Source organism: Panthera leo, chromosome D4, assembly GCF_018350215.1.
Source record: "Panthera leo isolate Ple1 chromosome D4, P.leo_Ple1_pat1.1, whole genome shotgun sequence".
Classification (NCBI taxonomy): Eukaryota; Metazoa; Chordata; class Mammalia; order Carnivora; family Felidae; genus Panthera; species Panthera leo.
In genome coordinates this window covers 50,645,392-50,657,398 of record NC_056691.1, presented here as the reverse complement: position 1 = coordinate 50,657,398, position 12,007 = coordinate 50,645,392, and the positions used below count along the sequence as shown (strand labels likewise).

General features: G+C 39.5%; 1 protein-coding gene and 1 long non-coding RNA gene across 12 annotated transcripts in view; one reads left to right on the top strand and one right to left on the bottom strand.

Moving 5' to 3' along the window:
• The window catches only part of LOC122204630, a 21,450-nt gene extending 21,357 nt beyond the window's left edge, over window positions 1-93 (bottom strand). The window contains exon 1 of the long non-coding RNA XR_006195712.1: window positions 8-93. This is a non-coding gene — a long non-coding RNA (uncharacterized LOC122204630). The remainder of the gene's footprint in view (window positions 1-7) is intronic.
• The window catches only part of C9orf72 (C9orf72-SMCR8 complex subunit), a 27,279-nt gene continuing 15,340 nt past the window's right edge, over window positions 69-12,007 (top strand). Inside the window, exons 1-5 of one of the 11 annotated variants that reach the window (XM_042912148.1) lie at window positions 69-156; window positions 1,143-2,279; window positions 2,371-2,564; window positions 5,575-6,062; window positions 7,409-7,468. In XM_042912148.1, coding sequence (XP_042768082.1) covers window positions 5,619-6,062; window positions 7,409-7,468 — 504 coding nt within the window. In that variant the 5' untranslated portion in view covers window positions 69-156; window positions 1,143-2,279; window positions 2,371-2,564; window positions 5,575-5,618. The other 10 variants (XM_042912144.1, XM_042912149.1, XM_042912145.1 and 7 more) reach the window with 10 other exon arrangements.

The following is a 12,007-nucleotide window of genomic DNA, read 5'->3' as shown; positions in this document are numbered from 1 at the left end:
GACGCACCTACGGCGTCCCACGAGGAAAACGAAATTAAGCAGCGACTTCTTCCGCCCACGTAAAAGATGGCGTTTGAAGCGTCAACCGTCCCCGCTGCCCGGTTTCTTCCCTTCGGGGGCGGGGTCCAGGGAGATCAGGAGGTGTGTGCTTCGGGGGTGTGTGCTTTTGTTTTCCTCATCCTTTCTCCCCTCCGCTTGCTTTCACAATATTCGCTGAAGATGACGAGCGAAAGATTGGGTAAAATCTACTCAGAGGAGCACCAGGCGGGAAACAACTGCGGCGTGAAGGGGTTTTTGGGGCCGGAACGCGAGCGAGGGGCCGGGCCCTGGGGCGGGGCCGGGGGCGGGGCGGGGCGGAGGCCTGGCTGCGGTTGCGGTCCCTGCGCCCGCGGCGGCTGAGTCGATGGTGGTGGCGAGTGGGTGAGTGAGAAGCCGGCGGGCCGGCGATTGTTTGGGGTCCGGGTCCTGGGACCGCGCGGGGGCGGTCGCGGCGGCACCTATCCTCCGGGCTCGGTTGGTCCTCCCTGACCGAAACCCGGCATCAGGTTTTCCAGCTGGTGACTAGTGGAGTTGCCTCCATCCGGGCCCCCGCCTTCCCGGCAGCGGCGGCAGGGAGACCAGGGCTGCAGACCGGGCCTCTAGCCGGCTTTCCCGCTCGCAGCTCCCGAGCCGGCCCCTTTCCGGAATCCTATGTGAGACCCAGAGGGGCCCGCCGCACCACCTGCACCGCGGGTTCTAGGGAAAGGCGCCTCCGGCACTGGGAGGCCTGGTCCTGGGAAAGGCCAGGGGCAGGTGGTGCGCGGTGAACCCCGAGTCGGGGTCCGAGAGGAGATAACTGCGGGGTGGGATGGTGGCCCGGGTTATACCACATAGCTACCCAATTCGAATCGAAGTTTCTAGAGATTGCTGATGCCTTGTAAATTTGGGGAGCGATTCTAGACTGGGCTGTGCTCCCACTGTGTGGGTCATGACTTGCTTCACAGCTCCGAGGTTACACAGACTTACTTAAAGGAAGTGACCTTTGACTTGAGCATCACTTGGCTGATGGTATCTTTTGCAGAAAGAAGTGCCCTGATTACATGACTACTGTGCCCACACGGGGTCTGAGTCACCCCGTGAACTCACCAGTCTTCTGTATTCAGCAGAGGGAGGTCATGAACTTGCCCAAGAGAGATGGCCCTTTGAGAAACACTGGAGATTGCTAGCTGGGCTCTAGCAAAGTAACAGCCTGGTTGTGGCCAGTGGATAATTTTCGATTCCGACTGTTCCCATCCCTCACCTGTGATGCAAAGCAAGGGGACACAACACGTATGGCATTACTTTTAATTTGTACTTTTAACTTGAAAAATACTGATACCATCTTTCTCAGGCTTAAGGAAACTTTTAACATAATGGGAAGAAATATCACAGAAGCTAGAGTATATTATATGAAAGCTTAATAATACAGAGTCAGAATACTTGGAATACGATGGTGTTATGTGATGCAGATACCTTTGGCCAGCACCTCCGCCAAACCCTGCTGCTTTGGGAAAGCCCTCAATTAGTTGGAAAATCACCTGGTGATGTCTGCTTTTTATACATCCAAAACAAAAATGAGAGAAATTCTAGACAACGTTGCTGATGGTGCACTAAGCCAGCACTAACCTGCTCCAGGAAACAGTGCATTGGAGCTAAAGATTTTTTTTTTTCCCCTCTTTATAAAGTTGATAAAATAGTCTCTTTATTTGGCTCTGTTAGCAGTCCAAAATTTGCTTTGGGGGGGAAAGAACTTAAAAAAACAAAAAACAAAAAACAAAAAAAAAAAACAATGAAGACTCCTGTCTTTCAAGCCTGCCCTAGGGCCCTATGGTAATTAAGTAGTTCTAAGGAGCTGTGTGGGTTAGGCTTCCTATTATGTGAGAAACTTGGATCTGTCAGAGATAGCCTGATAGTGATATCCTAAACTTCATTTACGCGTCTAGCCTGATAAAAGTTTAGAAAGTGTTGCCCACAGTCTGGTGTTAACAAACAGTTCTCTGTCATTAAAGCTGGCCTGAGCATCATCTGTTTTAGGAAGTGGGCTGGCTAAGGATCCTGCTTCTTTTAGGGCTGGGAGAAAATAAACTGAAAGCATGGTCACAAGAAATGTGAGCCTTATGATGGCACAATTCTGATTTACAACAGCAGTGGGCCAGCCAACTTTGTAAATACCAGTGAGAGAAGAGACGGCTGATTTTTAGCAAAAGTTTAAGAAAAAGCAAAGCTTCAAACCTACTACTCTGCCAGAAGTTTTACAGATGGTAATTAATATAATCTTTATGCCTGCATATGTTGGATGATTTTCAGTAAGTATATTGGTACATCCTCATGAACCCTATTCTTTGTTTACAGGAGTGGCAAGCCACCGTGTCACCCAATTTGGATCCTGGCTTCCCTCAAAAGACTCTTATGGCTATTGCTTGATTACCTTCTGGAGTAGCCAACTACATATAGATATATAGATAAAAGACTATTGGTTTGGCCTGATTTTTTGCAGCCACCTTTATATATATGGATTTTCCTTACCAAGGATGATGACTTTAAGTGTTAGTAAAAGTATTTTTACAGCTCTCCTAACTATTCTCTGTAACATTTCATTTCTCAAAATTATTAATTTTGAAAGGATTTTAAGCTAAACAATTCAGCATGGACCTTGGCCTTTCTTTTCTTTCTAATGAGACTAGCAATGAGACTAAATGTAATTAATGGTCTGTGATAGTTGAATTTTCACAATCTGGTAAAAATCTCCCCATCCCCATAATCCAACCAGATTTTGCTCTAGGGCTCAGTTCAGTTTTAGGAAATGCTTCTATTTTCAACGTAACGATGAAATGTTTGAGGTAAAGGTTTGTTCTTATGATTATTCATCTTTTTAAAAAAAATTTTTTTAAGGTTTATTTATTTTGGGGAGAGTGTGAGAGGGGGAGGAGCAGAGAGAGGAGGGGGGAAGACATAGAATCTGAAGCAGGCTCCAGGCTCTGAGCTGTCAGCACAGACAGGGTCTTGAACCCACGAACATGGGATCATGACCTGCACTGAAGTCAGATGCTTAACAGACTGAGCCCGGGGTTCACGTGCCCCAAATATTCACCTTTTTTATTCAAAACAGAAGAACAAAAGAAAAATGTTACAATACAATTTTGTGGCAATGTGTTAACCCATCTCCTTGGCCTCCAGTTTGTTGTTACTAATGATGACAAATAACATCATTACAGTTTTAATTCAAATTACATTCCTGTATTCTGTCATTGTAAACTGTTGAAATTGTATCCAAAACAGTAGATATTGTAAATAAACTAGACAGTGTATGTCCAGTATAGTCTTTTGAGACTATTAAGTTGATATGACACATTAAAAAGTAAACATTGCCTAAATGAATTACGGAACTAAAAGATACATACATAAACTGCCTATTTGTTAAATCATTTCTACACATGCATACAATAAAGTGTTTTTGCAAAGATCCGTATACCTATCCTTGACATGCATGATAAAAATGTTCGTCTAATACTCTAAAAATAGAAGCTACTGCTTTTCAACAGTCTCTGAACTCTCTTGACAAGATGCAGATAAAATTCTTTAAGTAAATGAATTGTAGTTACAGATCAAATGTACCTCCCAAAGCAGTCCTGCAATCAAAGATAGGTATATCATAACTAACCTATTAATTGCTATCCTTTATCATTATGATGAACACATTCCACAATTTTAGACTTGCTTAAATGGTTCTTTTGGTTTAAATGGTTTCTTATGGTTCTTTTCATTTTGGGTCTTTAAATATATGCATTCAATTGTTTTTAAAGATTTTGTTTTTAGGGGTGCCTGGGTGGCTCAGTTGGTTGGGCAACTGACGTCGGCTCAGGTTATGATCTCAAAGATCGTGAGTTCGAGCCCCACATCGGGCTCTGTGCTGACAGCTCAGAGCCTGGAGCCTACTTCACATTCTGTGCCTCCCCCTCTCTCTACCACTCCCCTGCTCACTCTCTGTGTCTCTCTGTCTCTCAATAATAAATAAATGTAAAAAAAAAAAAAAAATTTGTTTTTAAGTAATTTCTTTACCTGGGATTCAGACCCACAACCTCAAGATCAAAAGTCACATGCTCCACCAACTGAGCCAGCCAGGTACCCCTCAGTTTTAATATTAGGCAAGAATTATTCATTTTACACTAATATCACATAGAGTATATACTTTAAGAGTGTTATATTTCAGTGGGTTAAGATGTATGAGACCTCGATTCTTGCCTGACTCTGTGACCTTGGGCAGTTTGCTTTTGTCTCTGTGTGTATTATCTCAGTGGTTTGAAAGGCTTGGCCAGTATCCCATCCAGTCACTGTGCTCTTTACATGTTCTAAATAGCTAAAGTTTTTTTTTTTTTTTTTTTAAATTTTAGCCATTTAGCATAGAACTCTCTTTGTAATGGACTCAGTGCAATGCTATGCTGCTTCCTTAAATTTAAGTAGCATATTAAATGTATTTATCTTCCTCTTGATGTTTCAGTGTCATGTTAAACACTGAATTGGGCTTCAGTACCCTGAGAGCTTGTTGAGAATAACAGGACTTTTTGCTCATTTTTGTTATGGTCCCAGATTGTTGTGTTTTTGTTTCTTGTTTGCTTTCCTTCCTCCCTTCTTCCCTGTCCCCCCTGCCTCCAACAGCTTTAGGATGTTTTTATTGACAGGTGTCTTTACTTGTTTCTAAGACTGCCATAACAAAGTACCACAAACTGGGTAATATAAAACAACAACAATTTATTCTCACAGTATTGGAAGCTGGAAGCCCAAAATAAGGTGTCTGTAGGGACATGCCCCTCTGAAGGCTGTGGGGAAGTATCCTTCCTTGCCCCTTAGCTCATAGCAGTTACCAGCCATGTTTGGCTTTCCTTGGCTTGTAGCCATATCACTCCAATTCCTACATCTGTCTTTACACAGCCCCATTTCCTCTTTGTCTGTGTGTCTCTAAATCTTTCTCTCTAAGGACACCAATCATTGGATTAGGATCCACCCTCATCCAATATGACCCCATCTTAATTTGATTACATTTATTTTCAAATAAGGTCACACTTACAAATACAGAGGGGTAGGACTTGAACATATATTTTGTGGCAGACATGGTTCAACCCACAACAAGTGTGGTGGTCTGTAGCAGAACCCTCCCCTGCCCAATTTGCTCCTCTTTAGTTGCTGTGGTTTAGGGAGCAAATATCCAGTGATAATAGAATTGCACATAGACTAGATATTTGGGAACAGTGAGAGTCTATTCCATTAGCTGTAGTGTATAGTATTTCATATTAATGTTCAAAGGCCCTTTTTTTTAGGTCATTATTATTTTGGATATCTAAGTATATTCTCTGAACATAGGTGACAATTTACTATGTATCAAGGTTATCATATTCACAGGCATTTAATGTGCACTTGCCATGCTAGCTGGTGGGACATGTTTTCAAATCCTTTTTGACCGAAGAGGAGAAAACCACATAGGCCTTTATCATTTGAGTTTCTGAGCTATGACTTTAAAATTGCTGAACCTAATTATTGGTTTTGTATGTCATTGTTTAGATATCCCTGGAGCATTTGGATAATGTGATAGTTGGGATGCAGTGATGTCGAATCTCTGTCCACCACCATCTCCAGCTGTTGCCAAGACAGAGATTGCTCTAAGTGGTGAATCACCTCTATTAGCAGCTACCTTTGCTTACTGGGACAATATTCTTGGTCCTAGAGTAAGACACATTTGGGCTCCTAAGACAGAACAGCTACTTCTCAGCGATGGAGAAATAACTTTTCTTGCCAACCACACCTTAAATGGAGAAATCCTTCGAAACGCAGAGAGTGGGGCTATAGATGTGAAGTTTTTTGTCCTTTCTGAAAAAGGAGTCATTATTGTTTCATTGATCTTTGATGGAAACTGGAATGGAGATAGGAGCACATATGGTCTATCAATTATACTTCCACAGACCGAACTTAGCTTCTACCTCCCGCTTCACAGAGTGTGTGTTGATAGACTAACACATATTATCAGAAAAGGAAGGATATGGATGCACAAGGTGAGTGATTTTTGAGCGTATTAATCATGCTAATCTAGCCATTGAATGTTTATCTTCTGATACATTTATATCTAATTTTTAGAAATTATATGCAATTAATTTCAAACAGTAGCTATTATTTGCATCTGCCCTATTAAATTTTTTTTTAATGTTTATTTATTTTTGAGAGAGAGAAAGAGACAGAGCATGAACAGAGGAGGGGCAGAGAGAGATGGAGACACAGAATCTAAAGCAGGCTCAAGGCTCTGAGCCATCAGCACAGAGCTCGACGTGGGGCTTGAACCCACAAGCCGTGAGATCATGACATGAGCTGAAGTCCGATGCTTAACCCACTGAGCCACCCAGGTGCCCCTGCATCTGCCCTATTAGATAGATACGTCTAGTGTTCTGACGTCAGTGATCTTCATAATAACCCTTAAAGGCAGGGGATGATAGCTCTCTGTTATAAGTAAAAAGCGAAAACAGAGAAATTAAGAATATCGTAATAAGTTTTAGAGTATGGGTTTGTCTTGGGAACCTTTAACCATAAAACCTTTTTTTCTTTTTGCGTTGCATGACCCTGTTTTTCACTTAGTACTGTGTACAAGCAGTTCAAAACAAGTGTTTCATAAGCAGCCCGCCATGTAGCCTTTGGTCTCTTTAACTTTACCAAGTTCTGAAATTTGTAAAATGAGATTGGACGAAATGGTTTCTAGGAGATGCTCCTTTTAATTTTGCAGATTGAGCCAGAGGAAATTACTGTCATCCCCTAAATCCTGCAGTTTAATATTTAGTGGTATTTATATTTTCGTGTATTTTTGGCAGATCCGAAGAATAAGTTTAACTCTCTTCTGCTCTACGGTTTTGATACTATTATGGAAGTCTGTTAAAGCATTATTAATCTTCCAAGGCTTTTACCAAATAGTGAAGAGAAATAGCGTCTTTCAAAAGAATAGTGTTTTACTATGTTTGCATACATGTTTTCTTATTTTAAATGTTCATGAAAATCATTTAAAATCAGGAAGCCCCAGATTCAACTTGATCTTATTTAATTTGAAAAGTACAAATCATTAGTTTCCTTTGTGAAACTATGCAGATGTTACATTGACTGTTTTCTGACAATTTATCTTTTTTTAACTGCAGAAAAAAGGGTGTTTTTATTTTATTTTGTATTGTTTATAAGAGAAGGAATTTGTTGGATTAATTTCCTGCCCCCTCCCTTTTTTTCCTGCCCTAATGTGGAAAGTATTTTTCCCATGAACTAAATTACACAACAGCATGTCTGCCATTTAACTGTATTGTGAAAACTAAACAAGTATCAAGATGGTTTTTTTAATTTTAACTTTAATAAATTTTCTCTTGCTTAGGAAAGGCAAGAAAATGTCCAGAAAATAGTCTTAGAAGGCACAGAAAGAATGGAAGATCAGGTAAGATACAGAATGCTTACTATCAAAAAGTACAACCTCATGACATGTATCTATATAAGGCTGAGGGCTACTTTTCTTTTTTCTTTCTTTTTAATTTTTTTTTTAATGTTTATAAATTTTTGAGAAAGAGAGAGAATGTGAGCAGAGGAGGGGCAGAGAGAGTGGGAGACCCAGAACCCGAAGCAGGCTCCAGGCTTTGAGCTGTGAGCATAGATGCAGGCTTGAACTCATGAACCACAGGATCATGACCTAAGCTGAAGTCAGACACTTAACTGACTGAGCCACCCAGGCACCCCTGAGGGCTACTTTTCTTAAGGCCTTGAAGCCATACTATTTTGACAGAGTGAATCTGAAAATGAACAGAGCCTTTGTGGAATTATATGGAATAAACTAAATGAAAATTTCCATATCTTAGATCTGAAGAGTTAAATAAGTGGAGAATAATAGCAATTTTGCTACCTTTTTTCTGTTTGTATAGAGTAAGTTTTGAATAACTTGTTCATACTAAAAATTTTAAGTTTTATATGAGATTTTCTTTAAGGCGTTGCTTCTCAGACATTTCCACAGAAGTTATTATAACGGGAGGGAAGTGAGTATACTCCTAAGATATCTGGGGGTACAGGCACAGTTCTAAGCATAATATTTATTTGAAGTCTCACATTGTATTTTTAAAAGTCATGCAGTTTATATTTTATATCTATTTAATATTACAGTCTGCCAGTGATATTCCTCACCTTATTCTGGTAATAAGTCTCTAGGGAAGCATGCCATGTTTATCCCATGGCTTTTAATGTCCTTAGGGCACAGGCACCAGTATTTGAGATATTTGATTGCAAGGGTACGCTTTCCCTTATGGAAATTAAATGCAAACCATTTTAGTGCAGGGCAGAGATGTTCTGAAGGGGAATCTCTAATGGAGAAAGGGTTCTTTGCTTTTACTCCCATTGCTGCTGGCTGGCCACCCTCAGTGTTCCTTCTGTTTGAACTCCAGTCTGTGGCTGGGTTGTCCTTACTGTGGTTTTCCTTAGCATACCTAAGACATAATAGTACTTTGAACAGTAACTTTTCTAAAAATTTGAATATATAGGGATTTAAACCAGGAAAATACAAAACCCTGTAGAATGACCTACTTTACAAAATTGTTATGTCTGTACTTTTGTAAATAGCTTCCCAGGCCAGAGGAGAGGTAATCCTGGGGAAAGATCTGACACTTAGAAGATGTTTCCGTTTACCCAGAAAAACCTGGCCTTTACTTACTGGTATTGAGCAGGGTGCCAAGTGCTGGGGGGACTTTTACCAACCTGTAGATGTACCTGCTAGTTATGGAGTAGTTAGTAGGGTTTCCTCAAGATAAAGATATTTAGGACCCAGTAAAATTCTGCTTTTCCTGGGATTTTTTTTTTCAAACTAGAAACCTATACTTAAGAAATTTACCACTATTAATTTTTAAGTTTTATTTCTTTTTTTAAAAAAGTTTGTTTATAAATTTGTTTATTTATTTGCACTCTTGTTACATGCAAACGCAAGTAGGGGAGGGGCAGAGATGGAGAGAGAAAGAATCCCAAGCAGGCTCCACAGTGTCAGCACAGAGCCCTATGGGGGGCTTGATCCCATGCACCAAGATCATGACCTGAGCTGAGATCCAAGTCAGATCTGAGTTGAAGTCAACCGAGTCACCCAGGTGCCCCAGTTTTATTTCTCTCTTAAGGGCTCTTCTTGAAAATGTTATTGTGTCCCTTCTGTGTATTTGGACCAACAGAAGGTTTTTAAAGGGGAAACATTCTTCTGCTGAGAAGTTCAAGTTAGAGAAGTCAAAGGAGGAAAAGAAACTTGAGGGATTTACTTTAGAGTCTCTTCTGCGTTCAGGCTCGTAGAATTTTTTTTGTTAAGCTTTGATGAAGATATCCATTCACTTAGGATAAATATCTGAGATACGGTTTATGGCACTATATATATGCCTACACTGAAGGGAAAGTATTTTCCTACAGTTTTCCTTTCTGAAAAGAAGCTGCTTGATAACTGAATCCCTGTGAATCTCCCATCATGTGCTTAAAATGACTTTATTTTGAACAAATAAATACTATTTGGGGATGACACATGAGTCTGGAATCAATCACTGACTTCATTCAGTGCAAGTTTTGGATACTTATAGCTATCATCTGATAAAATCACTTTATGAGAAAATCCCTTTATAGCTTGTCATTATTCTTGTTGAATTGCCTGTGTTGATTGTAATTGTAAACAAGAATTTTAAAAATTCTTTTAAAAAACAGAAACAGTGAGTGGTTATGTTTGGAGGCTACTACAGGATGAATTCTTTTTTTTTTTTTTTAAATAAAACCTATATCTTGCAAGGAGGCTTAGGACTTAGCATAAAATTCCCACAGACAGCATCACATTTAAAGCCCAAGTTTCTGAAAAACTGGGTATAGTCACTCAAAAAATGACTCTTGGAATGACTGAGATTTAAAGACACATTTGAAAAGTTTGAGTAAGATAGTTTCATGAGATGTGAGTGAGGAAAAAGCTGTTAGATTGATCTTATTTATGTGTTTTGAAAACATATTTAGCTAAAATTTAATGGACATGTGACAGTTTATCTACCTCTCTAAAAGTTTACATATTCAGGATGGTCCAGAAATTTGGGGGCAGGGGTGATGGTAATGAATAAATGAGAGATCATCCATTTGAGACACTCTGCGTTTGTGATGTTCTATATTGAACTTGGAATTTCACTCTAGAAACTACAGATTTCAAAATTGCATTTTTGATACATAATTCAAATTTTATCTTGAATTCTAAAGGAAACTTGTCTGTTTTATTGATTGTTAAAATATATGTGATGATTTCAGTTTGCATTTGAGTACTAAACCTTATTGTGAATGTAGACGTTGAGTGTTGAGTTATTTGCTATTTCTAAGCCTTTTTGTGCTTGTTTTTCCTCATTTTTTTTAATGTTTATTTATTTTTGAGACAGAGACAGAGCATGAGCAGGGGAGGGGCAGAGATAGAGAGGGAGACACAGAATCTGAAACAGGCTCCAGGCTCTGAGCTGTCAGCACAGAGCCCGACGCAGGGCTCAAATCCACAAACTGTGAGATCATGACCTGAGCCGAAGTCAGACGCTTAACCAACTGAGCCACCCAGGCTCCAAGTTTTTCCTCATTTTTAAATATAAAATGCATCAATGACCTTTAATTAACAAGAATTTTTATATCTCAAATAAATATCAAAGGAAATCCTTTCTAAATTTGGCATGGCAATTTAATTATAGCATGTAACAGTAAATGATAAGCCAGTGATTCCACTCTGACTAAAGAAAGTCATTCCCAGAAGAATGAAAATGAGTTTATTTATTTTTTCCTATCAAGCAAATCTTTTATTAATTTATCAATTTCTTATAAACTACTTTACTCTTATTTTTTAAGTTGTGGTAAAGGACCCTCCCCTGCTAATGCTCTGTCTCTCTCTCAAAAATAAATAAACCTTAAAAAAAAAAGTTTAAAAAATAAAGTGGGGGGTGCCTGGGTGACTCAGTCAGTTAAGCATCCGACTTTGGCTCAGGTCATGATTTCTTGGTCTGTGCATTCAAGCCCCACGTTGGGCTCTGTGCCGACAGCTCAGAGCCTGGAGCCTGCTTTGGATTCTGTGTCTTCCTCTCTCTCTGACCCTCCCCTGCTCATGTTCTGTCTCTGTCTCTGTCTCTCTCTCAAAAATAAATAAACATTAAAAAAAGTTTAAAAAAATAAATTGTGGAAAAGGACACTTAACATGAAATCTATCCTCAACAAAACTTGAAGTGTACTGTGTAATATTGCTAACTACATGTACATTATCATACAGCAGATCTCTACAGCTTCTTCATCTTGTATGACTGAAACCATATACCCATTGAACAGTAACCTCCCATTTTTCCCTCCCTCCAGCCTCTAGCAACCACCGTTATTCGTTTGACTTCTGTGGGTTTGACTACTTAGATACCTCATATAAATGGAATAATGCACTATTTATCCTTCTGTGACTGGCATATTTCATTTAGCATAGTGTCCTCAAGATTTATCCATGTTGTGTATGGCAGCATTTCCTTCTTTTTAAGGTCCGTTGTATGTATACACCAAATCTTCTTCATGCATGCTCCCATAGATGGACATTTAGGTTGTTTCCATACCTTGGGTATTATGAATAATGCTGCATTGAACACGGAAGTACAAATATCTCTTTGAGAGCCTGTCTCCAATTCTTTTGGATAAATATACAGAAGTAGGATTTCTGGATTATATGCTAGTTCTATTTTTAATTTTTTGAAGAACCGCCAGAGTGTTTTGGGTAATCGCTGCACCATTTTATATTTCTTCCAACAGTGCACAGGGATCCAATTTCTCCATATCTTCACCAATACTTGTTATTTTCTGGGTTTTCTTTTTGTTTTTGTTTTATATTGGCCATCCTAACAGGTATGAGGTGATATCTCATAGTAATTGTGATTTGCATTTTCCCGATGATGAGTGATGAAAATCAGTTTTAAATAGTACATACATC